General features: G+C 43.2%; 2 protein-coding genes across 2 annotated transcripts in view; both read right to left on the reverse strand.

Annotated features, from left to right (window-relative positions):
- Positions 1 to 224: 224 nt before the first annotated feature.
- ARPC3 (actin related protein 2/3 complex subunit 3) lies at positions 225 to 10,546 on the reverse strand. The gene is made up of 7 exons (XM_042780600.1): positions 10,475 to 10,546; positions 9,782 to 9,881; positions 4,914 to 4,990; positions 2,357 to 2,425; positions 1,233 to 1,359; positions 777 to 871; positions 225 to 287 (listed from the first exon to the last, which is right to left on the reverse strand). Exons 1-7 carry the CDS (start codon positions 10,544 to 10,546, stop codon positions 225 to 227), a joined length of 603 nt encoding a protein of 200 aa, XP_042636534.1.
- Positions 10,547 to 16,607: 6,061 nt separating this feature from the next.
- Positions 16,608 to 20,720, reverse strand: part of GPN3 (GPN-loop GTPase 3) — a 10,372-nt gene continuing 6,259 nt past the window's right edge. Inside the window, exons 5-8 of the mRNA XM_007938159.1 lie at positions 19,903 to 20,018; positions 19,289 to 19,385; positions 17,231 to 17,359; positions 16,608 to 16,670 (exon numbers count right to left, since the gene is read on the reverse strand). Of these exons, the coding sequence (XP_007936350.1) occupies positions 16,608 to 16,670; positions 17,231 to 17,359; positions 19,289 to 19,385; positions 19,903 to 20,018 (405 nt within the window). The remainder of the gene's footprint in view (positions 16,671 to 17,230; positions 17,360 to 19,288; positions 19,386 to 19,902; positions 20,019 to 20,720) is intronic.

Genomic DNA, 20,720 nt, shown 5'->3' on the forward strand with positions numbered 1-20,720 from the left:
AAGGTCTTTATTACCACTTATTAAGCACCAGCTTAATACTGCAAAAAAATTTCAAATCACCCTTCCATAATCTCCCAGAATATCCTGATGAGGAGCTTTTCAAGTAAAGACATGCTCTCTTCTCTCTTCCATATAAAACTTTATCAACTAAAGGCAAAGAACTGTGTACATCTTGCTGTAAAACGCTGCCCACGGCTGTGGAGACAGTGTCTGCCCAGGTCCCGCTACTGTCCAGGTCCTGAAAGACTCTTGTTCATGAACTGTCTCTTCACAAAGCAAGTCCACCACTGACGGGGGTAAAGGGGGCAAAAAAGAATCAAAGGTAGGAGTCAAATCACAATCCAATTTCAAAGCTGAGAATTCAAATTTATTTAGTAACGAAATTTCAAATTAGTCTAACAGCCCTAACATTAAAACTCTTTGCAAGCATATGTAAACTGTTTTCTTCTAAACTCGTAAGTCACTCAAAATAGTATTGTTTATTTTGTTAATAACAAAATAAACAAAATACAGTCAAGATATATCACACAAAAAAACTGCACTGTGGGTTTACAACGCTCTGACATACGAACATGAGCGAAAATTCTTTATTGTATGCAATTCACTATTCAGTTTGAGCCTGTGAACTCCTACTGTGCACTGGGTGCATCCTCAAAGTTAAGCAGCACAGCAATGCAGAAACCACACATATTCTTGCCCTGGAACGCCTAAGTATGTTTACTGGCTAAAGGGCAAAAACTCATGTGGGAATTAAATAAGCAAAGAACAGGTCTTACCTTGCTAGGCTTGTCATTCTGCGGGTCAAAAACTTTCTCACAAAGTCTCAGACCTGTCTCCTGCCTCAGCTGCTGTAAGTACGCCCTCATCACCTCTAAAATGAGCAGCAAGTACAACATTACGATCACATTTGAGAAAACATCCACATGTGCCAGCTGTTGGTTCAGCTAACGCCTACTGCATTTCTATACATTCAAATAGGGTCAGAGATAGAAATGGCGGTCCAAACGGTCTTATAACTGGATTTATTTAGGCCCAAAGGACTCTCTGCATGTCATACTTGTTGCTAAGAATCTTTTGTGAAAGTGACTAATTAGATAATCTATGTGCTAATGATTCCACTGTCAATCTGCACACCAACTGAGGCAAGAAGAAGAGGTTAGAGAGAGGGCTAAGTCAGGTGGTGAAATCTTCCTGTGCCCTATGCAGAGAGAGGGTAGGTACGCTGCACTCACCATCTTCCTGTCTGTTTGCAGGCTTGGCATAAATGGCATTAAGTGGAAAACCAGGCTCTCCAGGAATGGGGAAATTAGTGATTCCCAGTGTGTACATTTCTTTCTCACCTTGGCTTTTGGAATTGCACTACAAGTTAACAACAACAACAATAAAATTATACATGCACATATTTTACAGCAAAAAGGACAATATTCAAATTGTGATTTTTATTAGAATAAAATTAGAAGTTACAGTGGGAGTTATTGATGTTTTTGTGCCCTCTGGCAATCTGGTGAAACCTCTGGGCCCCTTTTAGACTAATGCTTATAAATGAATAAAATAAAATACATGAAATTACAGGAGAAACCAACAAGAGTAAATACAATGATTAAAATATTAAAAAACCTAATTTATATCGCCATATAAGTGCTTCTTAACATACTAACTAATGACAGCTAGCAGTGGGCCTAGTAACAACTGCACTTTTGAAGCAGCAATGAATGTAAACAAAATCTCCAAACACCCTCACCTCTTGTGCAGTGGGGAAAGACCAAGACTTCTAGCAGAGAAAACATCACAGATGGTGCTGACGCTACTGGGCACTGCATTATTATACACTGTGTACTGTATTATAACAAGGGAAGTAACTGCTACGTTTTAGTTCAAGGTTCATGCAAAGAAAGATGTCAGTTCTTCCAATTAAGTCCTTGAAGCCCAGGTTAAGGACTTCTGAGCCAAGTACTTAAAAAGAATGTCTTTGTCAAGATTTCTATTTTGGAAGGATATGCTCAAAGCCTTTAAAAGCGCCTCCACCCCATGTTCTCATTAGTCAAGGACGTAAGAGTCTGGAGAACCAATTTCACGCTGGCCTCTTAAGTCCACGCTCAAGTCACAGGAAATATTTCTACTTGTCCTCAAAGTCTCAACAAATTCCAGATGGCTAGAAGGGCCTAAGGCATTTGACTGCTAACCAGAAGGCTGGCGGTTCAAACCCACCAGCCACTCCTCAGAAGGAAGGTTGGGCAATCTACTTCCTTAGTGATACCGCCTTGGAAACCCAAGGAGGGGTCGCTATGAGTCGGGTCCAGTTCGACAGCACTGAGTTTGGTTTTGGTTTGGTACATGATTACCCAAGTTTAGTTACCTTCTGGAGTTTCTTTAGGCATTCAGAAATGTAGAGAGTTATATATATCAGGGTCCTATCCGCTTCATTCTGCAGAAGGGGGAAACAAAATGTAAAACAGAGTCCTGATCAAAATAGAAAAGTACGTGCAATGAACGAATTGCAGCTCTTCCTGGGGCTCATCTACTGCAAACTGCACTGGTGCACAGAGGCACCTTGCAAGAAAGGCCTGGTGATCTAGTTCCGAAAAAGCAGCAACTGAAGATGCTGTGGAGCACAAGGCTGCTCCGACACCCAAGAGGGCCCCACGGGTCAGAACCAACCTGCAGGCAACTAACACATAGCATCAAAAATTCCCATCCTCCAAATCCACGGTCCTCTGAAGCCCCCTTCTGGCCCACTCCAGGGGGGCAGCCCCGCTTCCACCCAGAGCTACGTGGCTGCTCTGGTCTGCACCGACTGCCCTCTCTCCAGGTTCCTGATGCACTGTGCCAACAGCCGCTCACTCTTCGTAGGAAGAATTAATAAAGCTGCCTGGAAAATCTGAGACACACCATATGCTCGGCTAATTTTTAAAACCCCTTTCAGTTCAGGCCCCTGCTGAGAACAGGAACATTCATTACTCTAAAGGAAGAAGCAATTATGTCAGCAGTGACTTGTTCCTGAAGAGTTCCATGAGGCCAACATCTCAGCCAACCCAAAAGGACAATGTGGGGAGAATGAGTGGGAGTGGATCAATGTGGCGTAAACTTCAGGTCAAACTTTATACAGATTTAGAGTTAAAACCAAAACCAAAACCACATTTCCCTACTTTGAAGACCCTACAATATTTGGGAGAGAACAGTTGTGGCAGAATTCTCTTTCTTTACATGTATTATAAACCAAATGTAACACTGAGACCCTGCATCAGGGAGACAACACTCTGTTAACAATACAGAACGTTCAGAATACACTTTGTAGCCTAGGAATCCACCAATAAAAAATTCCCATGCTAGTTGAGTCTAAAAGGTCAAAGTTTAGCAAGGGCAGGCTGCAGCTCAGTATTCTAGACTACCATCAAGAAAACTGACTTCTTAGCCACAACCAAACACCTTGAGGGAATGAGTCACTGGGCCTGAGGGCTCAGGGCCATGGTCTTGGAACACTAAGGCCAAATGGCATAACACGGTCCACAAAGACCATGTTCTACATCCTAATTTGGTGAGTAGCAACCGGGGTCCTTAAAAGCTTGTGAACAGCCAACTAAGGTGCAACTACTGGTCTCTCCCCACCTAGAACAAAGAATAGTGAAGAAAATCCAAGATTCATGGAAATAATCAGGGCAAAGGACCAATGGACCACATGAAGCCTCCACAAGCCTGAGACCAGAAGAACCAGGTGGTGCCTGGCTACCACTGATGACTGCTCTGAAAGGCATCACAGTGGGAGGTCCCACATACAGAAAAAACAGGGAAAAACCTCAACATCATGGAAAAAAGAGCCGGTTTACTGGTCTGATAGAGACTCCCACAACCCCTGAGTACGGCCCTTAGACACATTTCAAGCCTGGAACTGAACTCATGCCCATGGCTTAACTTTCGGCCAGAGGATAGGCAGACCTATAAAGTAAGCAGTAACACCAGGGAGGTCACATTCCTTGGGACAATCAACCACAGGAGATCAAAAGGGCAGCAAATGCCCCGAAGTGTACCTCAAAAGGAGAAAGGGATAGAATAGAAGGGCTGAAGGGAAACATTAAGCACAGGGGGCAAGTGGGAAGAGAGCTGTTACACTGTGGGGACTGCAATGAATGTCACAAAACAAAGTGTGCATGTATTGTTGAATGGATAACCAATTTGCTCTGTAAACTTTCACCCAAATCACAACAAAAAATAAAACAAAAACAAAACCTCATTGTCATTCCTTGTAACTTACTCAGAAACTTAGAAAACTTTTCATTTCTCCTCTCTTTTTCTGTCACCTCCCTTCAACCTTCCCATTGACCCTGTTCGTCATAGGATCTAAGAAGGATGGTAAAGGGTAGGTACTTTAGGGTATGGTCAAGGTCCTTCATTTTATTTCTCCACCTTAGGCCCAAGACATAGAAGTATATAAAAAAATAGTAACACAGTACATAGTATTGTTTTGGTTTTGGACTACAGCTTGCACATTGTAGGTGCTTAATGAAGTCTAAAGAAGTATCTGGACTAAGAACTAACAAACTCCCTTGCAAAGGGCTAGACAACAGATAGACACTGTGGGCTACACAGTCTTTGTCACAGCCACTCAGGTCCGTGGTGCGGAAGCAGCCACAGACAGTATTTAAGCAAATGAACATGGCTATGCTTCAATAAAACTTTATTTACACAAAAAGGTAGCAGGCCAGGGTGGAGGTCCCTAGGCCATCATTTGCTGACCTCTGGGGAGTAAAAGAGAAACTAATATTTATACAGTCTAACAGTAGGCACTGTGTTCCGGATTTTTAAAAATCACAGAATCTTGTTTTATTCCACTCATTCCTTTCAAGAATCTTGACTGCAAGGTAGGTATTTACCCCCATCAGAAAACTAAATTAAGTATTAAAAGCTCTGTAACTTACCTTAATTTCATAGTTTTTGAAGAAGACATTGGCCTTGAAGTAATAGATGGCCTCATCCACAATATCTGTATCTTTTGCTAAGTAAGACACAAAGGAGGAGGGCAGGGAACGTTAGCCAAATATAGCACCTAAAAAAAGCTACAGGGTTCCTTAAAAAGTTAAACATAGAATTACCATGTGACCCCACAATTCCACTTCTAGATAGCGACCCAAAGGAACTGAAAACAGGTACTCAACAAACATACATGCTCATAGCAGCACTAGCCACAATAGCCTAAAGGTGGAAAAAGCCCATCTTTCAGATGAATAGATTAATCAACTGTAGTACACACACACAATGGAGTATCATTCAGTCACAGACAGGAATAAAGTACTGATACATGCTACAACATGGATGAACTGCAAAAACATCTGGCTAAGTGAAAAGAATCTGGACATAAAAGGTCACGTATTTGTATGAAACCACAGGCATATTTGTATGACATTCCAGAAGAGGCAAACCCACAGAGAGAAAGCCGACTGGCTGTTATGTTACCAGGGCTGGAGGGCAAGAAGGATGGGGAGAAACTGCTGAATGTGTGCGGGTTTCCTTCTGGGCTGATGAGAATGTGCTGGAACTGGAGAGGTGTAGTTGCACAACCACATAAATGTACAAAAAACAACAATAGACCCACTGCCGCTGAGTCGTTTCCGACTCCTAGCGACCCTGTAGTACAGAGCAGAACTGCCCAAGGGTTTCCAAGGCTGTCGATCTTCACAGAAGCTGACCGACATGTCTTTCTCCTGTGGAGTGGCTGATGGCTTCAAATGCCCAAGTCTTTCTCTGCTGGGGGGCTGATGGCTTCAAATGCCCATGTCTTTCTCTGGTGGAGTAGCTGATGGCTTCAAACTGCCAACCTTTCAGTCCGCAGCTAAGTGCTTCATCAGTGTGCCACCAGGACTCCTTGTAAATGTACTGTCACTGACTTGTTCACTTTAAAATTGTTAATTTTATATTATATGACTTTTACTCAATAAATTATTAAGGAAAAAAAAATCCAAGTTCAACTGTCAAGAGTTTTGGGGTTGGATAAAACGCAGCAAGGCTACTGAAATATAACATCATTAGAAACAATGCCTGGAGCAATAAACACATGGCTTATTTTCTAGCTTTATTGTTTTTATAAAAAATATACATGCTTATTGGGGGTGGGGGGGAAACATTGCCCAGAAATAACTACAATTAACATTTGGTGAACATCTTCCCAGACATCTCTTCATGCATTTATAAAGACAGATTGAAACACAGAGATTAAATGCTTTTTGAAAATAAAAAAAATATGAATGTAATTTTATTTAATACTATAGTTTTGGGAAAAAAAATAAAACCCTCAATTGTCACTTGGGAAAATGCTCAGGTTCAGACATGCATTTTTCTTTCCACGAAAACTACAACAAAAAGTTTTTGTACAAGTTGTTCTAGGTGGCTAGTGACTGAGAAAAGCCAGAAATACTGTTTGACAAAGGCAGATTTCACTACATGATTTTTCTGGCAATTTTTTTTTCCTTATTTTTTAAAAAGGTCAAAATCCCAGGGCTGTGGTAGGGCAGCTGGTTTCAGCAATCCCAGACAGTTATTTATATTTTGTGTCCATGACCACTGTCCCTTCTCACAGCAGAAATACAAAGTAACCCCGAAGTGTCAGCATTCTGCCCTTCAGTCCTCCAGCTCTCATCGCCTGAAGAACTGCAATGGAATTCGAATTCTTGACTGTGTTCCTTACAATCCATCTTTTTTTATGTGCAAAAAGAAAACTTCGTCAGAGGATTCAATAGTGTCTACAAGACCAGCCAGTGATTTTGGAAGACGGGGAGGATACAATTCAGAAACCAGAAGAGTGCTGGGGATATAAAGTGCTCAAAAGATACGTGGTGACTGTAAATTGGATTAATTTGAACCAAAAGGTGGTGGTTCAAACTCACCCTGCGGCTCTGTGGGGGGAAGACTCGGTGACCTACTCCTGTAAACATTACGCCCCAGAAAACCCTATGGGGCAGTTCGACTTGGTCACATGGGATTGCTATGAGTCAGAACAGATTCCATGTCTGTCTAAAAAAAAAGGGTGTGGGGGCACCTCAGACCTCCTCATCTTACTTCACAAGGGCGGAGGAGAGAGAATCAAGATCAACATCAACTCAAAGTTGATCTCTAGCAGGGGGAAGTCAGACATGTCTCCATCCTCCAAATTTTTTTAGCAGTTCTGACACCAGTTGTCTCTCCCATGGCACTCTCTACTTCTTTGCTGGGTTAAAGAATTCATTGCAATGGCCACACAGAACTCACAGACCATACGACAGTTATGGGGTTTATTAGGAAAGTAACAGGTTACAAATCTGGCTCAGGATACAGTTCTTGGATCGGGGCAGTTTCTCGGCGGTGCCTGAAGGCAGGCTTCTGCCTTGGGGCTTAGCCCCTAAGCTGTAGTAAATTACCTGGTATGGCTTTTCTAGACTTAAGTCTGTAAACTCAGTGGTGGAATGAGCAACTGAGGAGCTCCTGATTGTAAAAGTTATCCACCCGGGGTATTTCTGTTGGGTGTGGCACAACGCAATGTTCTGGGAGGTTCGCTCTCTCTCAGGTGCTTAGAATTCTGATGTTATGACTGGTTAGTTTGGCCACTGTGCTGGGCTCAAAAGGAGGCCTCCTAGAGGCAGAATGCTCTCTCTGACCTCTGGCTAAGGAAGACGTGCTGCTGAGAAAGAGACACTGAGAGACATGCATTGCTGGAAGAGAGACTGAGAGAGACTGTTGGGTGAGAGGTGGCAGGCTGGGAGAGAGACTGAAAGTTGTTCCTGAACTTGAACTGTAGCCTGGTGCTTCCCTAATAAGCCCCATAATCTGTGAGTTCTGTGCGGCTACTGCAGTGAATTATCATACCCAGGAGAGGTGGTGGGTGCTTTGGGAGGAACGGTTGGTAAAAGGGCTGGAGGGAGGCAGCATGTCTGGCCTTGCAGGAATAGGCCTTGGGTTACTGACAGTGACTCTGTCTTCCTCCTTGGCCTTTCAGCAGCCCCTTAACCTGGCTTCTTCCCTGCTCAGTCCACTGTTACTAAGCTCTTCAGCTCCATCAGTAAGTTCCCAGAGGAACCCCTCTCTGTCAGAAGGCCTCAGCCTGCAGGCACTCAGCACTCGCCCCATGGCTCATTACACCCACTGCAACCACCTTGCTCTGCGGGCCAGGGGCTCACTGTGCTGTTCTGTGCCAGGGTCCTGATCCTGCTGCCCCTGTTTCTGTGCTTCTAACCCTTCTGGGGTTACAGCTGTTTCCTGGTCAAGGAAGTTCATAGTGCAGGGACCCCAGGTCCAAAGAACACACTCTACTCCTGGCTCTTCTTCACAGTAGTTAGCTTCCTCTTTAGCCTCTGGGATTGGTTCATTTTAAGCCTGAATGGATGGCAAGACTGACTAATCTACAAGGGTTCCACAAGACCTTAATTGCACGGTTCCACCCCTTGTGAAGGTTCCATGTACATTATTTGAATTGTTAACAGTCTGTCCAATCCCTTAGGTGGGCCACAAGCATAGTCCCGCCCAATCATTTGGTGAGAAACACAAGACCATGGCTAGAAGGGCTATATTATAGTAATTCACTTATCACAATGGCACCTAATAAGAACTACAGTTATGGAGCTCACAGCACAGGCTTTCTCTCCTCCAGAACCCAATTCTGTTCTAATCCAGCTCCCTAGGGAAGAGCAAAAGGTCATTCTTTGTCTATAGAAACTACAAAGCTCTGGTTTCTTGGATCCCATTCTCCCTTAAGGACCAAGGAACTGCAAAGGTGGTAATTACTAGATTTATTCCATCCTTGGTCAAAGCATCTTCTGATATATTAGATGGTATCTGTATACTTCTCAAGGAATCAGGGCCAACATCAATTCTTGTTTTTCCTCTGCACTGCAATTCTTTTACATATATTTTTTTCTTTTTGGGTCTTTTTCCATCTGTTCTTTTTCCTTCATCTCAGAATCAAGTAAAGACTGTGGTGATTCACCATATTTATTAAGTTTACTGAGTAATAAATTGGTATTGAAGAAAAATTAAATTAAGCCGAGGTCATGTCAAATAATTTGGCAGAGGAATGGAGAGAGGGTCAGAACAAACTAGAAACTGTAACTGTGGTCCTGGAAACCATGAACAGAACACAGTTCAGACCCTGCAGGGCTCTGCCCGGGATACAGGGAAATTTCGTCTACTAAAATTCAAATTACACTATTGGCAGAACATCTCAGAATGCATCAGCAGAGTCTCAGATAGTATATGAAAAAGAATAGAGCTTTCTGAACAGCAAAACAGGTTTCAAAAAGCAGAGTACCAAAAAAAAAAAAATATTTTAAAGGGACAAGTACTAAGAAAGAAAACAAAGATGTAAAATCAATAAAGGAAGAGCAGAGATGAGTTATGTTATAAAAAGTACTAAGAAGAATGCATAAAGTAGATTTAGATGTATAAGACATTAAAGCTTATTTATTAATTTTTTTAAATTTGATGATAAGGATAGGGACAAGGCATTCTGCAGAGGCAGCAGCATTCGATTCAAAGAACTGACAGTGAAGGCAGCAACAGTGTCCAGGAACAAGCACATTTTTCCTTCCCTCTCAACAAAATATCCTGGAGAAATCAGCAGTAACAATAGAGTCTGCTATTAGATGCAACACATATAACAGTGATCACAAAAGGCCTAGAGCATCCACCGAGCAACATCAAGTGTTAGGAGCCACGTGAGACAGAGGACTGAGCTGAGGCCTGCCTTGATCCGAGAATGTCAGAGGGTTGCCAGGCACTCCCCACCAAAATCTGAAAGTGACGGAAAAGGATTCAGACTTACTCTCTCGAGGGGCGGGTCCTTTGAACTGACTTCTGATAGGAAGCAGTGCCATGTTTCCAATTAGTTTGGTGTCAGGGTCCATGAGAGAAGAGTGGTAGGCCTGTAATGGCATGCCAGGTAAGAACACGGAAGCTGGAGGGGTGCAAATGTCATGGAAGCAGACAAGGGAGAAAAAAGGGGATCCTGCCCCATACCAACTAGGGCAGAGAAGGAAGCAGCAGTGTGCTGGAGCTTTGACCAGCTCAGGAAATCTGATTGTAAAATTCTGCAGAATTTTTTAAGCTGATTGTTAAACACAGGCAATTATGAAAACCTAAATTATACAAACTTACAATTAAACTGTATTTCCAAGAAAGGTTTTTTAAAACGCTTAAAACCCATCATTTAATTATTACATTTTACTATTACCTATGCTCTTAAAGTTATTTTTATCTTTTGTACCTTGTTAGTAGAAGTACTGTATACCGGGGTGCTACTATGCATCTCTTCCTAGTTCCATGTTCAGTGACATCACATTGGTAGCTGGTTAGAGAATACTACAGAAATTTGTATCCTCCCATCGCTGTTTGTTCAACATTTACTATGACTCAAGCACCAGCTTTTCAGTTCTGCCATTTCCTGGCTATATGTCTTTTGCCAAGATGTCACATTTCTCTTAGTTGTTTCCAAATATTTAAAATGAGGACATACTACCTTCAATGGATAGGGGTGAGTTAAAAAGGGGGGCGGGGCAGGAGGAACCACATTTGTGAGAACTAACTGCATGCTGATTCTTAATTCTGCTTTTTATAAGTAAGACAGCATAGTCCCCATCCATGCATTCCATGAAAATTACTAAGCACCTTCTATGTGCAAGGCACAGTGATATAGTGATATATAAAACCTGTCTGGTCCCCACTCTAAGAGCACTTTCAGGCTAATGGAGAACACAGACACTAAATCAGGAACCACAGGGGAAGTCCAGGGTACTCTGGGAGATAAAAGAAGGCCTCCTGGACACATAAAAAAAATTCAGTGCCATTGAGTTGGATCTGACTCATAGCGACCCCTCCTTGGGTTTCCGAGGCGGTAGCACTACAGAAGTAGATTGCCCAACCGTCCTTCCGTGGAGTGGCTGGTAGGTTTGAACCGCCAGCCTACTGGTTAGCAGTTAAGTGCCTTAGGCACTACGCTACGAGAGCTCCCTCTGAGGCGGTATCACTATGGAAATAGATTGCCCAACCTTCCTTCTGCGGAGTGGCTGGTGGGTTTGAACCGCCAGCATTCTGGTTAGCAGTCAAATGCCTTAGGCACACTAAATGGTAGCTACAGGATTCATGACATCGTTAGGTGGTACAAACAGTTAACACACTCTAACTGGAAGGTGAGAGGTTCGAGTCCACCTGGAGGTGCCTTGGAAGAAAGGCCTGGCAATCAATGTACTTCTCAAAGTCCTCTGGTGTACACTTCCTCTGACATACATGGGGTTGCCACCAGCCAGCAGATTTAGCTGGTAACTCTACCGAAACAGATTGCCCAGTCTTCCTAGGAGGAGTGGCTGGTGGGTTTGAACTACCAGCCTTCTGGTTAGCAGTTAAATGCCTTAGGCACTACGCCATCAGACACTATTTTAAACAGCCTCTGCCCTCCCTTTCACCAATCTCGGTCTCATTACCTATTTCCTTCACAACCCTTGTCACTATCTAAAATTATCTCCTTTATCTGTTTACATGCTGTGTCCCCATTAGAGCAGGAATCTGCTGGACTTACAGCGCTAGTAGTGCTTAGCATGCAGTAAGTACTCAGTAATGTTACATGAGTAACCCCATGTTACTGAACCTCATTTTCCCCAATGAGCACAACGAAGACCATGACGGTGATAAATTCACCCCACAGACTGGCTGTTACAAATAAAGGGCAACCAGACCATCATCAATATTTACTCCCACTCTGACGCCAGGAAAACGAAAACATTTGCAAACCGGGCGCTAGCCTAGAGTGGGCTCTGGGGACCCTTATATCCAGCTGGCTCAGGGGTGGCCGTCACTGCCGAGGCGAGAGGGGAGGAGCCCGGGAAGTGAGCGAGAGGGACCTGCCCCTGCGCGGAGAAGGAAGTAGGCCTGACAGAAAAAAAGAAGCCGGTCCTTGGACCGGCTTCATGAAAAATAAAAAAGGCAGCCCTAGACTCCAGCTCTAGTGAGCTTTTGGGAACCCTGCTGGGCTTGGGGGGAGCAGAAAGGGAGAGAAAAGGGGGTGACGATTAGAGAGAACGGGACGGGATGGGCTGCGGCGGCCTCCTCGCACACCCCGGGGATCCGGGCCACTCCTCCAGGCCCTGGCGGCCGACACCTCTGATCGTCCGAAAGCGGCACAGAGGCCTCTACCCCTCGCCTCTCCTCTCTCCCAGGCCTCCGCTTCCTCTCCGCCTCCATAGCCCGCTTCTGTCAGAGCACATATGAATTCTCACCAGTCTCTCCGATCCCCGCCATCTCCCCACACCCTCTGCCCGGCCCCTCTCACCGGCATCTTGGCGGCGCCGGGGTTCGGACTGAATTGAGGAAGTTCAGCTAGCGCACGGCGCTTCCGGCCTGGCGGCCTGGGCGGGGTAGGCGGAAGCGATCCGGAAGTGAGGGAGAAGCGTTTCCGGAGTCCTTTACCGCCATGATTATTGCAGCTGTGGGGAAGCTAAGTGGCACCAGGGGGCGCCCGAGCACTAGGCAAAGACTCTGAGGGCCGCGCATGCGTAAGGCGCGCGCGCAACGGAAAGACCCTGTTACTGAATTCCAGTGATCACGTTCCCCACCCCCACCCCCGCTGAAAGCTCTCTCGGTGAAGCCTTCCCTGGTCACCCTATTTTAAATTCACTCCCACTCCACCGCCTTGCTTTACTTGTCTTTCTTTCCCGCCTTTTTCTATGTTGTTGTTGTTATGTGCCGTCGAGTCGGCCCCGACTCATAGCGACCCCTCCTTGGGTTTCCGAGGCAGTATCACTAGGGAAGTAGGATTGCCCAACCTTCCTTCCGAGGAGTGGCTGGCGGCTTTGAACCGCCAGCTGTCTGGTTAGCAGGCAAGTGTCTTAGCCACTATGCTACCAGAGCTCCCCCTTTTTCTATAGTCATTGTATATTTTCATACTTCGTTTCTGATGTTTGTGTACCACCCAACCCATGGGGGTGTAAAAAAGTCCAAGGATCTTGTCCCTTTAGTTTCCCACTTATCCAAGCATTTGCAAACCGGGCGCTAGCCTAGAGATCAAACAGTGATGGTGTATGTTGTTGTTATGTGCCGTGGAGTTGGCCCCGGTGACCCCTCCTTGGGTTTCCGAAGTAGTATCACTAGGGAAGTAGATTGCCCAATCTTCCTTCCCAGGAGTGGCTGGTGGGTTTGAATCGCCAGCCTTCTGGTTAACAGTCAAGTGCCTTAGGCACTATGCTACCAGAGCTCCTATGGTATATAGTAAGCATCAATAAATACTGGTTGAGTGAATGAACTCACTCGTTTCATGAGGAAACTGGAGGACAGGTTAGGGCCTTGTGCGTTACCCTGTACTGCAAATTCCTCCCGAGAGGTTGGGGATGCCCACTCTGGAATTGATTGCTGGCTCCAGCATTAGCTGGACACTAGCTGTGTCATTCTATGCAAGTAACCTCTGTGCCTCAATTTCCTCATCTGAAAATGGCAGTAACACTACCTACCTCACAGTCTTGTGACGATTAGATGAATTGCATGTGAAGTGCTTAGGTCTTACACACCTGGAACATAGTAAAGCACTGAAAGCCATTTTCAGTCCATTACTATAAAGCACCTGGTGTTAAGCCAAGTGTGTCCTGCCTCAGAGCCTCATTTTCTGACACCCTCTCCGACTGAACACTTCACTTGCCACGTTCCCACAAGTGACTTCTCGCTTAGGCCTCTACTAAACAGCACCCGTACTAGATTCCTGGGGCTGGCTTAATCAACTATCACAAAGTGGGGAGCTCTAAAACGAGAGAAACGATTCTCACAGTTCTGGAGGTCAGAAGTCCCAATTCAGGATGTCAGCAGGGCCACACTCTCCAAAGGCTTTCAGGGCAAGACCCTTTGTCTCTCTGAGTTTCTGGTAGCCCGCGTTCCTTGGCTTGCAACTGCAGCCTAATGTAATCACCTGGTATTCTTCCCTGTGTCTCCCTGCCTTTTTTGTTGTTGTTATTTCCCTTTTTCTTTAACTTTTATTTTGTTGTTGAGACTATACACTGCAAAACACACCAATCCAAGTTTCTACACGTGCAGTTCAGTGACACTGAATATTCTGAAGCTGTGCAAGCACTCATGCAGGAGCAATGAGTTACTCCTTCCTCATTAACCTAAACTCACTGCCCCTAAGATTCCCATCTAATCTTTTAAGTTGCTGTTGTCAATTCAATCCCATATAGATTGATCTGAAAAAAGCGTAATGCTCAAGGCAGCTCTTTTTAACTAGTAAAGGTAAACTACAGTATTGCTCAGTTTTAAGACCTTAGGGGATATTTTTGGCTCAAGGTTTAAAGATTATCTCAGGGCAATAGTTTCAGGGGTTAACCCAACCTCTACTGCTATAGAAAGTCTAGAGTCCATGAGAATTTGAAATTCTATTCCACATTTCCCCCCTTTTGATCAGGATTCTTCTAAGGAATCTTTGATCAAAATGTTCAGTAATGGTAGCAGGTCTCCATCCAGTTATTCTGGTCTCATGACAAAGGAGGCAGTTCTTTATGGAAGCAATAAGCCACACATTCCATATCCTCTCCCTGTTCCTGATTCTCCTTCTTCCTTTGTTGTTCCAGGTGAATAGGGACCAAACATAATACCTTGGATGGCCACTTGCAAACTTTAAAACCCCAGGCACTACACACTGAATGAACTAGGAGGTGACACAGAAGCACTAAACATGTTATTTTGCCAACTAATGGACCATGACTCTGAAACTCCAAACCAAGAAACTTCCATGCTCTTATCTTTTCTCAGGACAGCACTCATCTTGGATTAGGACCCACCCTACTTCGGGTGATCTCATGTTAACTCCTAACATCTTCAAGGACCCTATTTTCAAACAAAGTCACACTCACAGTTACCAGGGGTAAGAATATCAACCTGTCTTTCAGGGATACACAATTCAATCCATAACAGGACCTTTTTGGAGGGGCCTAAAACTACCCAATTGAGTGTAGCAAGAATTACAAAGCTACATCTTATGAAATTTTGTATTTGTTACTATTCAAAGAAAGCACAAATTTTTAAATGCTAAAACTACAAACATCATTTAGGAAAAAAAAAAAAAAAAATCACTGCCTTCATTTTGACACTCAGGGGAAATTTACTCATTGAAAAATGTGCCCCGGCTGAGTGCTCCAAATTCTGATTAGAAAACAAAAATGTAATGAAAGGTTAATGCTACTGTTCTGTTTCGTGTGTATCTTAAAATACAGCTATTTAAAATTTTAAAATTACAGGTAGTCCCTGACTTACGACAGGGTTCAAGTCCAACAACTCTGTCCTGTCGGTTCTGATAGAAGTTGAATACCTTTCTTTTTTTTTAGCTTTAGTTACTATTGCCTTTCATTACCAGTATCTTTATGAATCTCATCTCTGAACACCTGTAAATGAAAATCTGAGGATGATAACCCCAGCAAATTATGTGCTACAATATTGTATACAGTACATATTACTAAGATCAAAAAACTTAAACCAAACTCACTGCCTCGAGTTGATTCTGACTCATAGTCACCCTCATTGCGTTTCTAAGGCTGTAAATGTTTATGGAAGCAAAGTGCTCCATCTTTCTTCCACAGAGCAGCTGGTGGGGTTTGAACCATGGGCCTTTTGGTTAGCACCCAAATGCTATGACCACTGCACCATCAGAGCTCCTTCATTACTAAGATTTAAAAAAAAAAAAAAATAGTTTTGAGTACTATCGGGTATAACGAATACAGGCATCCCCTGCTTTTCCAAGTCTGCTTTACACCACTTTACTTTTATGAAAGACCCACATTAGTACCTGTTTTTGCTAACAGAAAGAAATCTGAAGATTTCTGTTTCAGCATTCAACATTTGTTTTGCAGCAAGCCGTTAAAGAGGCAGTGCACAGACTGAGCGGTGAGAGTGAAAGCGCCAAGCTCCTTCCCCAGGATCTGCACTCAGCATCTCAGCATCAAGCCACTACAGCTTTAAACTGTCTGGGAACACTATTATGTTAGTGTTCTTCCAGGTTTTATGTGTTACTTGGTATAGTATTTTTTGGGTCTGGGAATGCTCACAAATTATTTTCATATAAATTAATGGTAACTGCTTCTTCACTTTACACCATTTCAGTTTACAAAAGTTTTCATAGGAACACTCTACCTTCAGAGAGTAGGAGAAACCTTTACATTGTAAGTTTGGGACTACCTGTACACAGATACATTTTCACTGTAGAAAAACTGGAAGATACAAATATGCAATGTCTTATCTACATCCTTCTGTATTTTTTTCATATATATATATATATATTTACAGTTAATTCTTGACTAAAATCCTCAAAAACAAAAACAAAAAATGATGTTGGACTGGTTTTAACTGTAGCCCAAGTGCTAACTTAAGTTATATACAAATCTATGTACATTCATTTCAATTTCTAAAATCTAAATTGATAGTTAAAATAATACCAAAAGACTCCACTTTAAACAGCAGCAGAATAACCCAGAATATGATTCAGGCATCTGCCAGTAACAGCCAAGTAGTATTTTTTCCCGTTAAACTTTTCCCATTGCCTTCTACTACTGCATCCTTTGAAGAGAACTCAGTGGGTTCTGCCACAAGCTCTTCACATATATAGTTACTTTTTAGTAAAATCTTCATTCCCTCTGGTGTTCCTGAAAATATTCATCAAACATAGAAGATGACTCTTCTTCATGTTCCTGACAAAAGAGAAGCAAAATAGAAAATGCATTCATTTCCCCTCAGGCAGCTCTGGTGTGTATATGTGTTTTCCCACTCATATTCTCCAATGAGCTGACATCTAACAGCAGCTCTGGGTGCGCTGCTCATACGTAACGGTTAACAATAGTGAAAGGCATGATAAGATTTTTCCAGGTGTGTGGTAAGTTAGAGTACTTATGTGTCATTGGAAGCATTTCTTCTTTGCCTTTCGGATCAATTACACAGATTCTCAGCTGATGGCTGACCACCATCAGCCTTTCCCTGACTATGTGAGGGCAGCCCAAGGCCAACTAGATTTCCTCATCTCTGCAAAAACCTTCAAGACTTAACTCAGTAATGATACCCAACAAATGGTGGAATAAAACCGATCTTACAGTCGAGCACAGGGGTCCATATCTGAGGTCACCCAGAAAAACCCAGGGTACTCGACCAGTCACACAAAAATTAATTTTAAACTGCCTGAGTTTTGCAGGAGGCCAGTGAGTGCTGGCAACCATTTTTCCCAAAAGCCACCAATTACTGCAAACTTGGAAATTACCTTCGGTTCTTTAAATTCCAAGTCTTCTCCATACTGAATAGCAAAATCAATATGCTGTAATACAATGTTCATGCTTTCTTCATCAGACTGATCATACGGTAAAAATCGCACCATGCTGTAGTCGTCAATCTATACATTGGGGATTTCAGAGAGATTCATGTTGAGGCTGTGCAAAATGCATCATTTTCCACTTCTATTTGAGCTTTAGAACCTTTTGTACTTCTCATTACAAATGTGTGTGTGTGGAGGGGGAGGCAAGACATAGCTGGAGAGAGAACAGTAGCAAATCATTACTGATTTTTCTAACCTCTGACCGATCAGAATACTGCCAGCAGATTACTTAACTGGACATGTATGACTTCATGGGTATTTATCCAATTGCCCAACTGTTGGAAATTTTGTAAGCACATGAATAGTTCTAAAATCCCCAAATCACCTGGAATCCAGATATGCCAGTTTATTTATTGGCCATCACCAACAATTACTTCTAGATTAACCTGCTGCTCAGACAGCCCACAGTCTCCCACCAATCCCAGTGGGGCTGACTGTGCTTTTCTGAAGAGTGGCCACTGACTGCGTGACGGGTAAACACCTGATCCAGGGTTACAATCTGCAGATACATCAGCAAATTTACTCCCAGGACTTTGACCACAGAAAGTCAGTTTGAGTCTATTAAACATATTCTCTCTGGAGCTTGAGCTGAGACAAAGAGAAATGACAACTGGTTCTAACGCTAGTGATGTAAACTCATACAACAGCTGCAGTCATCTGCAGAAAGACTTCGAAGTTGCTTAAGAACATGGCCAGATCGATGTCGTGAGCAGGAACACGCAGAGGGGGCTGAGAAGTGGAGAGGGTGGCCTTGCTTTCTGACCCGGGGCTCCCACCTTGGTTTCCTGGAAGTCTCAATTACATTCTCTGCCCTCCTATTCTTTGGAACTGTGTGTATCGTGATACTGTCACATTCCCCTCTTCATCCTCAATCCCACTATACTGAGAAACCAGGAAAACGTCAACATTCAGTACCAGTCATGCTAGACACAAAACCTCTGTGTTAATGGTATTCCATAGAACTCCTTTAGAAAGCAGTCATCATGTTTAAGACTGTTTGCACAGACTCGTCTAGGGAGACTATGGCAGCTCAGGTTAGTGCTGCTATGGAAATTCTGGTCAACAAGCTTTTCTCTCAACCAGTCACATTAGGGGTCCAGAGTCCTGGCTCTGCACCAGCCAGGAGCCTTTCCTGAGGCTGCCTGTGGCCAGGGTATTCGATGCTCTGATTGGCTGGCCTTAGGCCCATGTCTGTCCCTGGAACTGGGACATCAACACCACTTAAACCTCATGGACTGAGGTCTGTGGGAGTATCGTGAGCAGCAGGAGGAATGGGCTGACAAGCAGCAGTGTTCATGACTGTTGCCCCTTCAGATTTATCAAAGTCTTATTAGGGAAAGACAGGCTCTCACCATGGATCCATTTTCTAAAACCAAATACCACACCAGCTGCCATCAAGTTGATTCCAACTCATGGCAACCCCACGTGAGTCAGAGCAGAACCATGTTCCAAGGATTTTCAATGGGGGATTTGCTGGAAGTAGATCACCAGCCCTTTCTTCTGAGGCACGTCTGGGTGGACCTGAACGTTCAACCTTTTAGTTAGCAGTCCAGTGCACTGACCAATGCACCACTAGGTACTCCCTAAACACATGAGGACAGTTAAAATCCTAATGTTCATTTTCTCAACTATCATAGGATCATAAATGGAGCTAAACATGACAGCTAATGTAACCAAATGCTGACTCTAAAATGGTTACCAACAGACCCTGACAAAGTTCCGTGTGCTGTTGACTATGACAGCTATGGCGTGATCCATCCCTCCTTGCAGCTCAGGACATCCTCCACACCAACAGTTATTTTGGTGAGTAAAAAGAAATGCCAAAGAACACAAGGGGACAGACATCACTCTTCTCAAAATAGATAACACTGCTATCTAGTTTCTCTTTACAAGATGAGCTAGAAATTTTGAAACAGAATCCAGGTCATTAAAAATCTATAAACTTACCACTCCACATATAGCTTTTGTCAATTTTTTGAATTTTTTGCTTCTTAAATCACTTGTAGAATCGTCTAACAGTGAATACACATCTGGATCTAGAAATCTTTACAAGAGAGAAAGAAGACTGATGACAAAAAATAAGTCAGGAAACTAAGTTTATAGAAAACAGAATCTCCCATCTAAATAAAACCTCCGCAGCTAAGCACTGATGATGAAGGACAGATAGTGCTGAGGACTGAACACGTGTTGTCAGTCCTAACCCCTATCTATACTTGTGGTTATAGTCCCATTTGGGAATGGGTTTTCTTTGCTATGTTAATGAGGAAGAATTAGTGTGAGGTATGTCTTATAGCAGACTGAGCAAAGAAGCATGATTAGGGGAAGACAGGTGCCATGCAACATGCAATCTCCAAGGGAACCAAGAGAAGGAAGCTGAAGAGACAAAGTCCTTCCCTCTAGAGCTGACAGAGAGAGCCCTCCCCTAGAGCTGGTGCCTAAATTAGGACTTCTAACCTCCTAAACTGTCAGAGAATAAATTTTTGTTTGCTAAAGCCACCCCTCTGTGGTACTTCTGTTACAGCAGCATTAGATCAGCAAGACAGATGGTGTTAAGAACTCACTTCTCAATTTCCTTTTTAGCATTCTTACTCAGCAGATCCATTTTTGTCATGATGTTCACTTGTGGAATTTCTAGAGAGATCATTGCACTCAGGGCAGCCATGACACCAGAAAGAAACTGAAGGAGGAAACAGAAAAGAGATGAACTAACTGTGGCAACAAATTTCCTGGTCTCCTACTACAAGAAGGCTTCTGCTCCTAACTGAAACAAAACTAGCCTATGTAAAAGAAGTGCAAATGCTATAGAAAAAGGGGGAGTTCACTAGTTAGATGGTCGACTCCTCACTCCTTCAGGCGAGGATGAGAAGGGAAGATGTGGATTAAAACCACAGTGATCACAGATTTCAATTTAGATAGTATCTTCAGCCTCCTTTCCCAATCAATGTTCCTCAAGGGCTATTTAAAAGAAAAAAAAAATTGTTGCAGATAAACAAATATTCACACTTTAAATAATCTATCAATTGGGCATAAGGCTCTCGTCTAAATAAAAAAGACTTTTACAAATATGCATCTGCCTCACTCTTGATAGGTAGTTTCTCCAAATCTGCATGATTTTATTAATATTCTTCTTGAATTACAAAATATATTATCATCTTCACTTAATTATACCAATAAAATCAGTTGTTCTAGAGTTGATTGACTCATGATGACTCCATGTAAGTCAGACTAGAAACATGCTCAATCGGGTTTTCTGTTTTTTTTTTTAATTGTGATTCGGGTAAAGATTTACAGAGCAGATTCACTTTCCAAACAGCAGTTCACAGACACTTTGTCTCATGACATTGACCACAGTTTACCACAATGCAACAGCTCCCCTCCC

The sequence above is a fragment of the Orycteropus afer genome, unplaced genomic scaffold (genome assembly GCF_000298275.1).
Source record: "Orycteropus afer afer isolate SDZICR_OR568_19922 unplaced genomic scaffold, OryAfe1.0 scaffold00048, whole genome shotgun sequence".
Classification (NCBI taxonomy): domain Eukaryota; kingdom Metazoa; phylum Chordata; class Mammalia; order Tubulidentata; family Orycteropodidae; genus Orycteropus; species Orycteropus afer.

Bases quoted from the DNA above. Each gene is read 5' to 3' on its own strand.
- ARPC3 (XM_042780600.1), bottom strand. From the start codon at position 10,546: ATGCAGTTAGTTCTCACAAATGTGGTTCCTCCTGCCCCGCCCCCCTTT. The intron at 1,360-2,356 runs GTAACTAAACTT...GTTAACTTGTAG, and splicing joins GCCTAAAGAAACTCCAGAAG to TGCAATTCCAAAAGCCAAGG. The intron at 288-776 runs GTAAGACCTGTT...TACCCCCGTCAG, and splicing joins AGAATGACAAGCCTAGCAAG to TGGTGGACTTGCTTTGTGAA.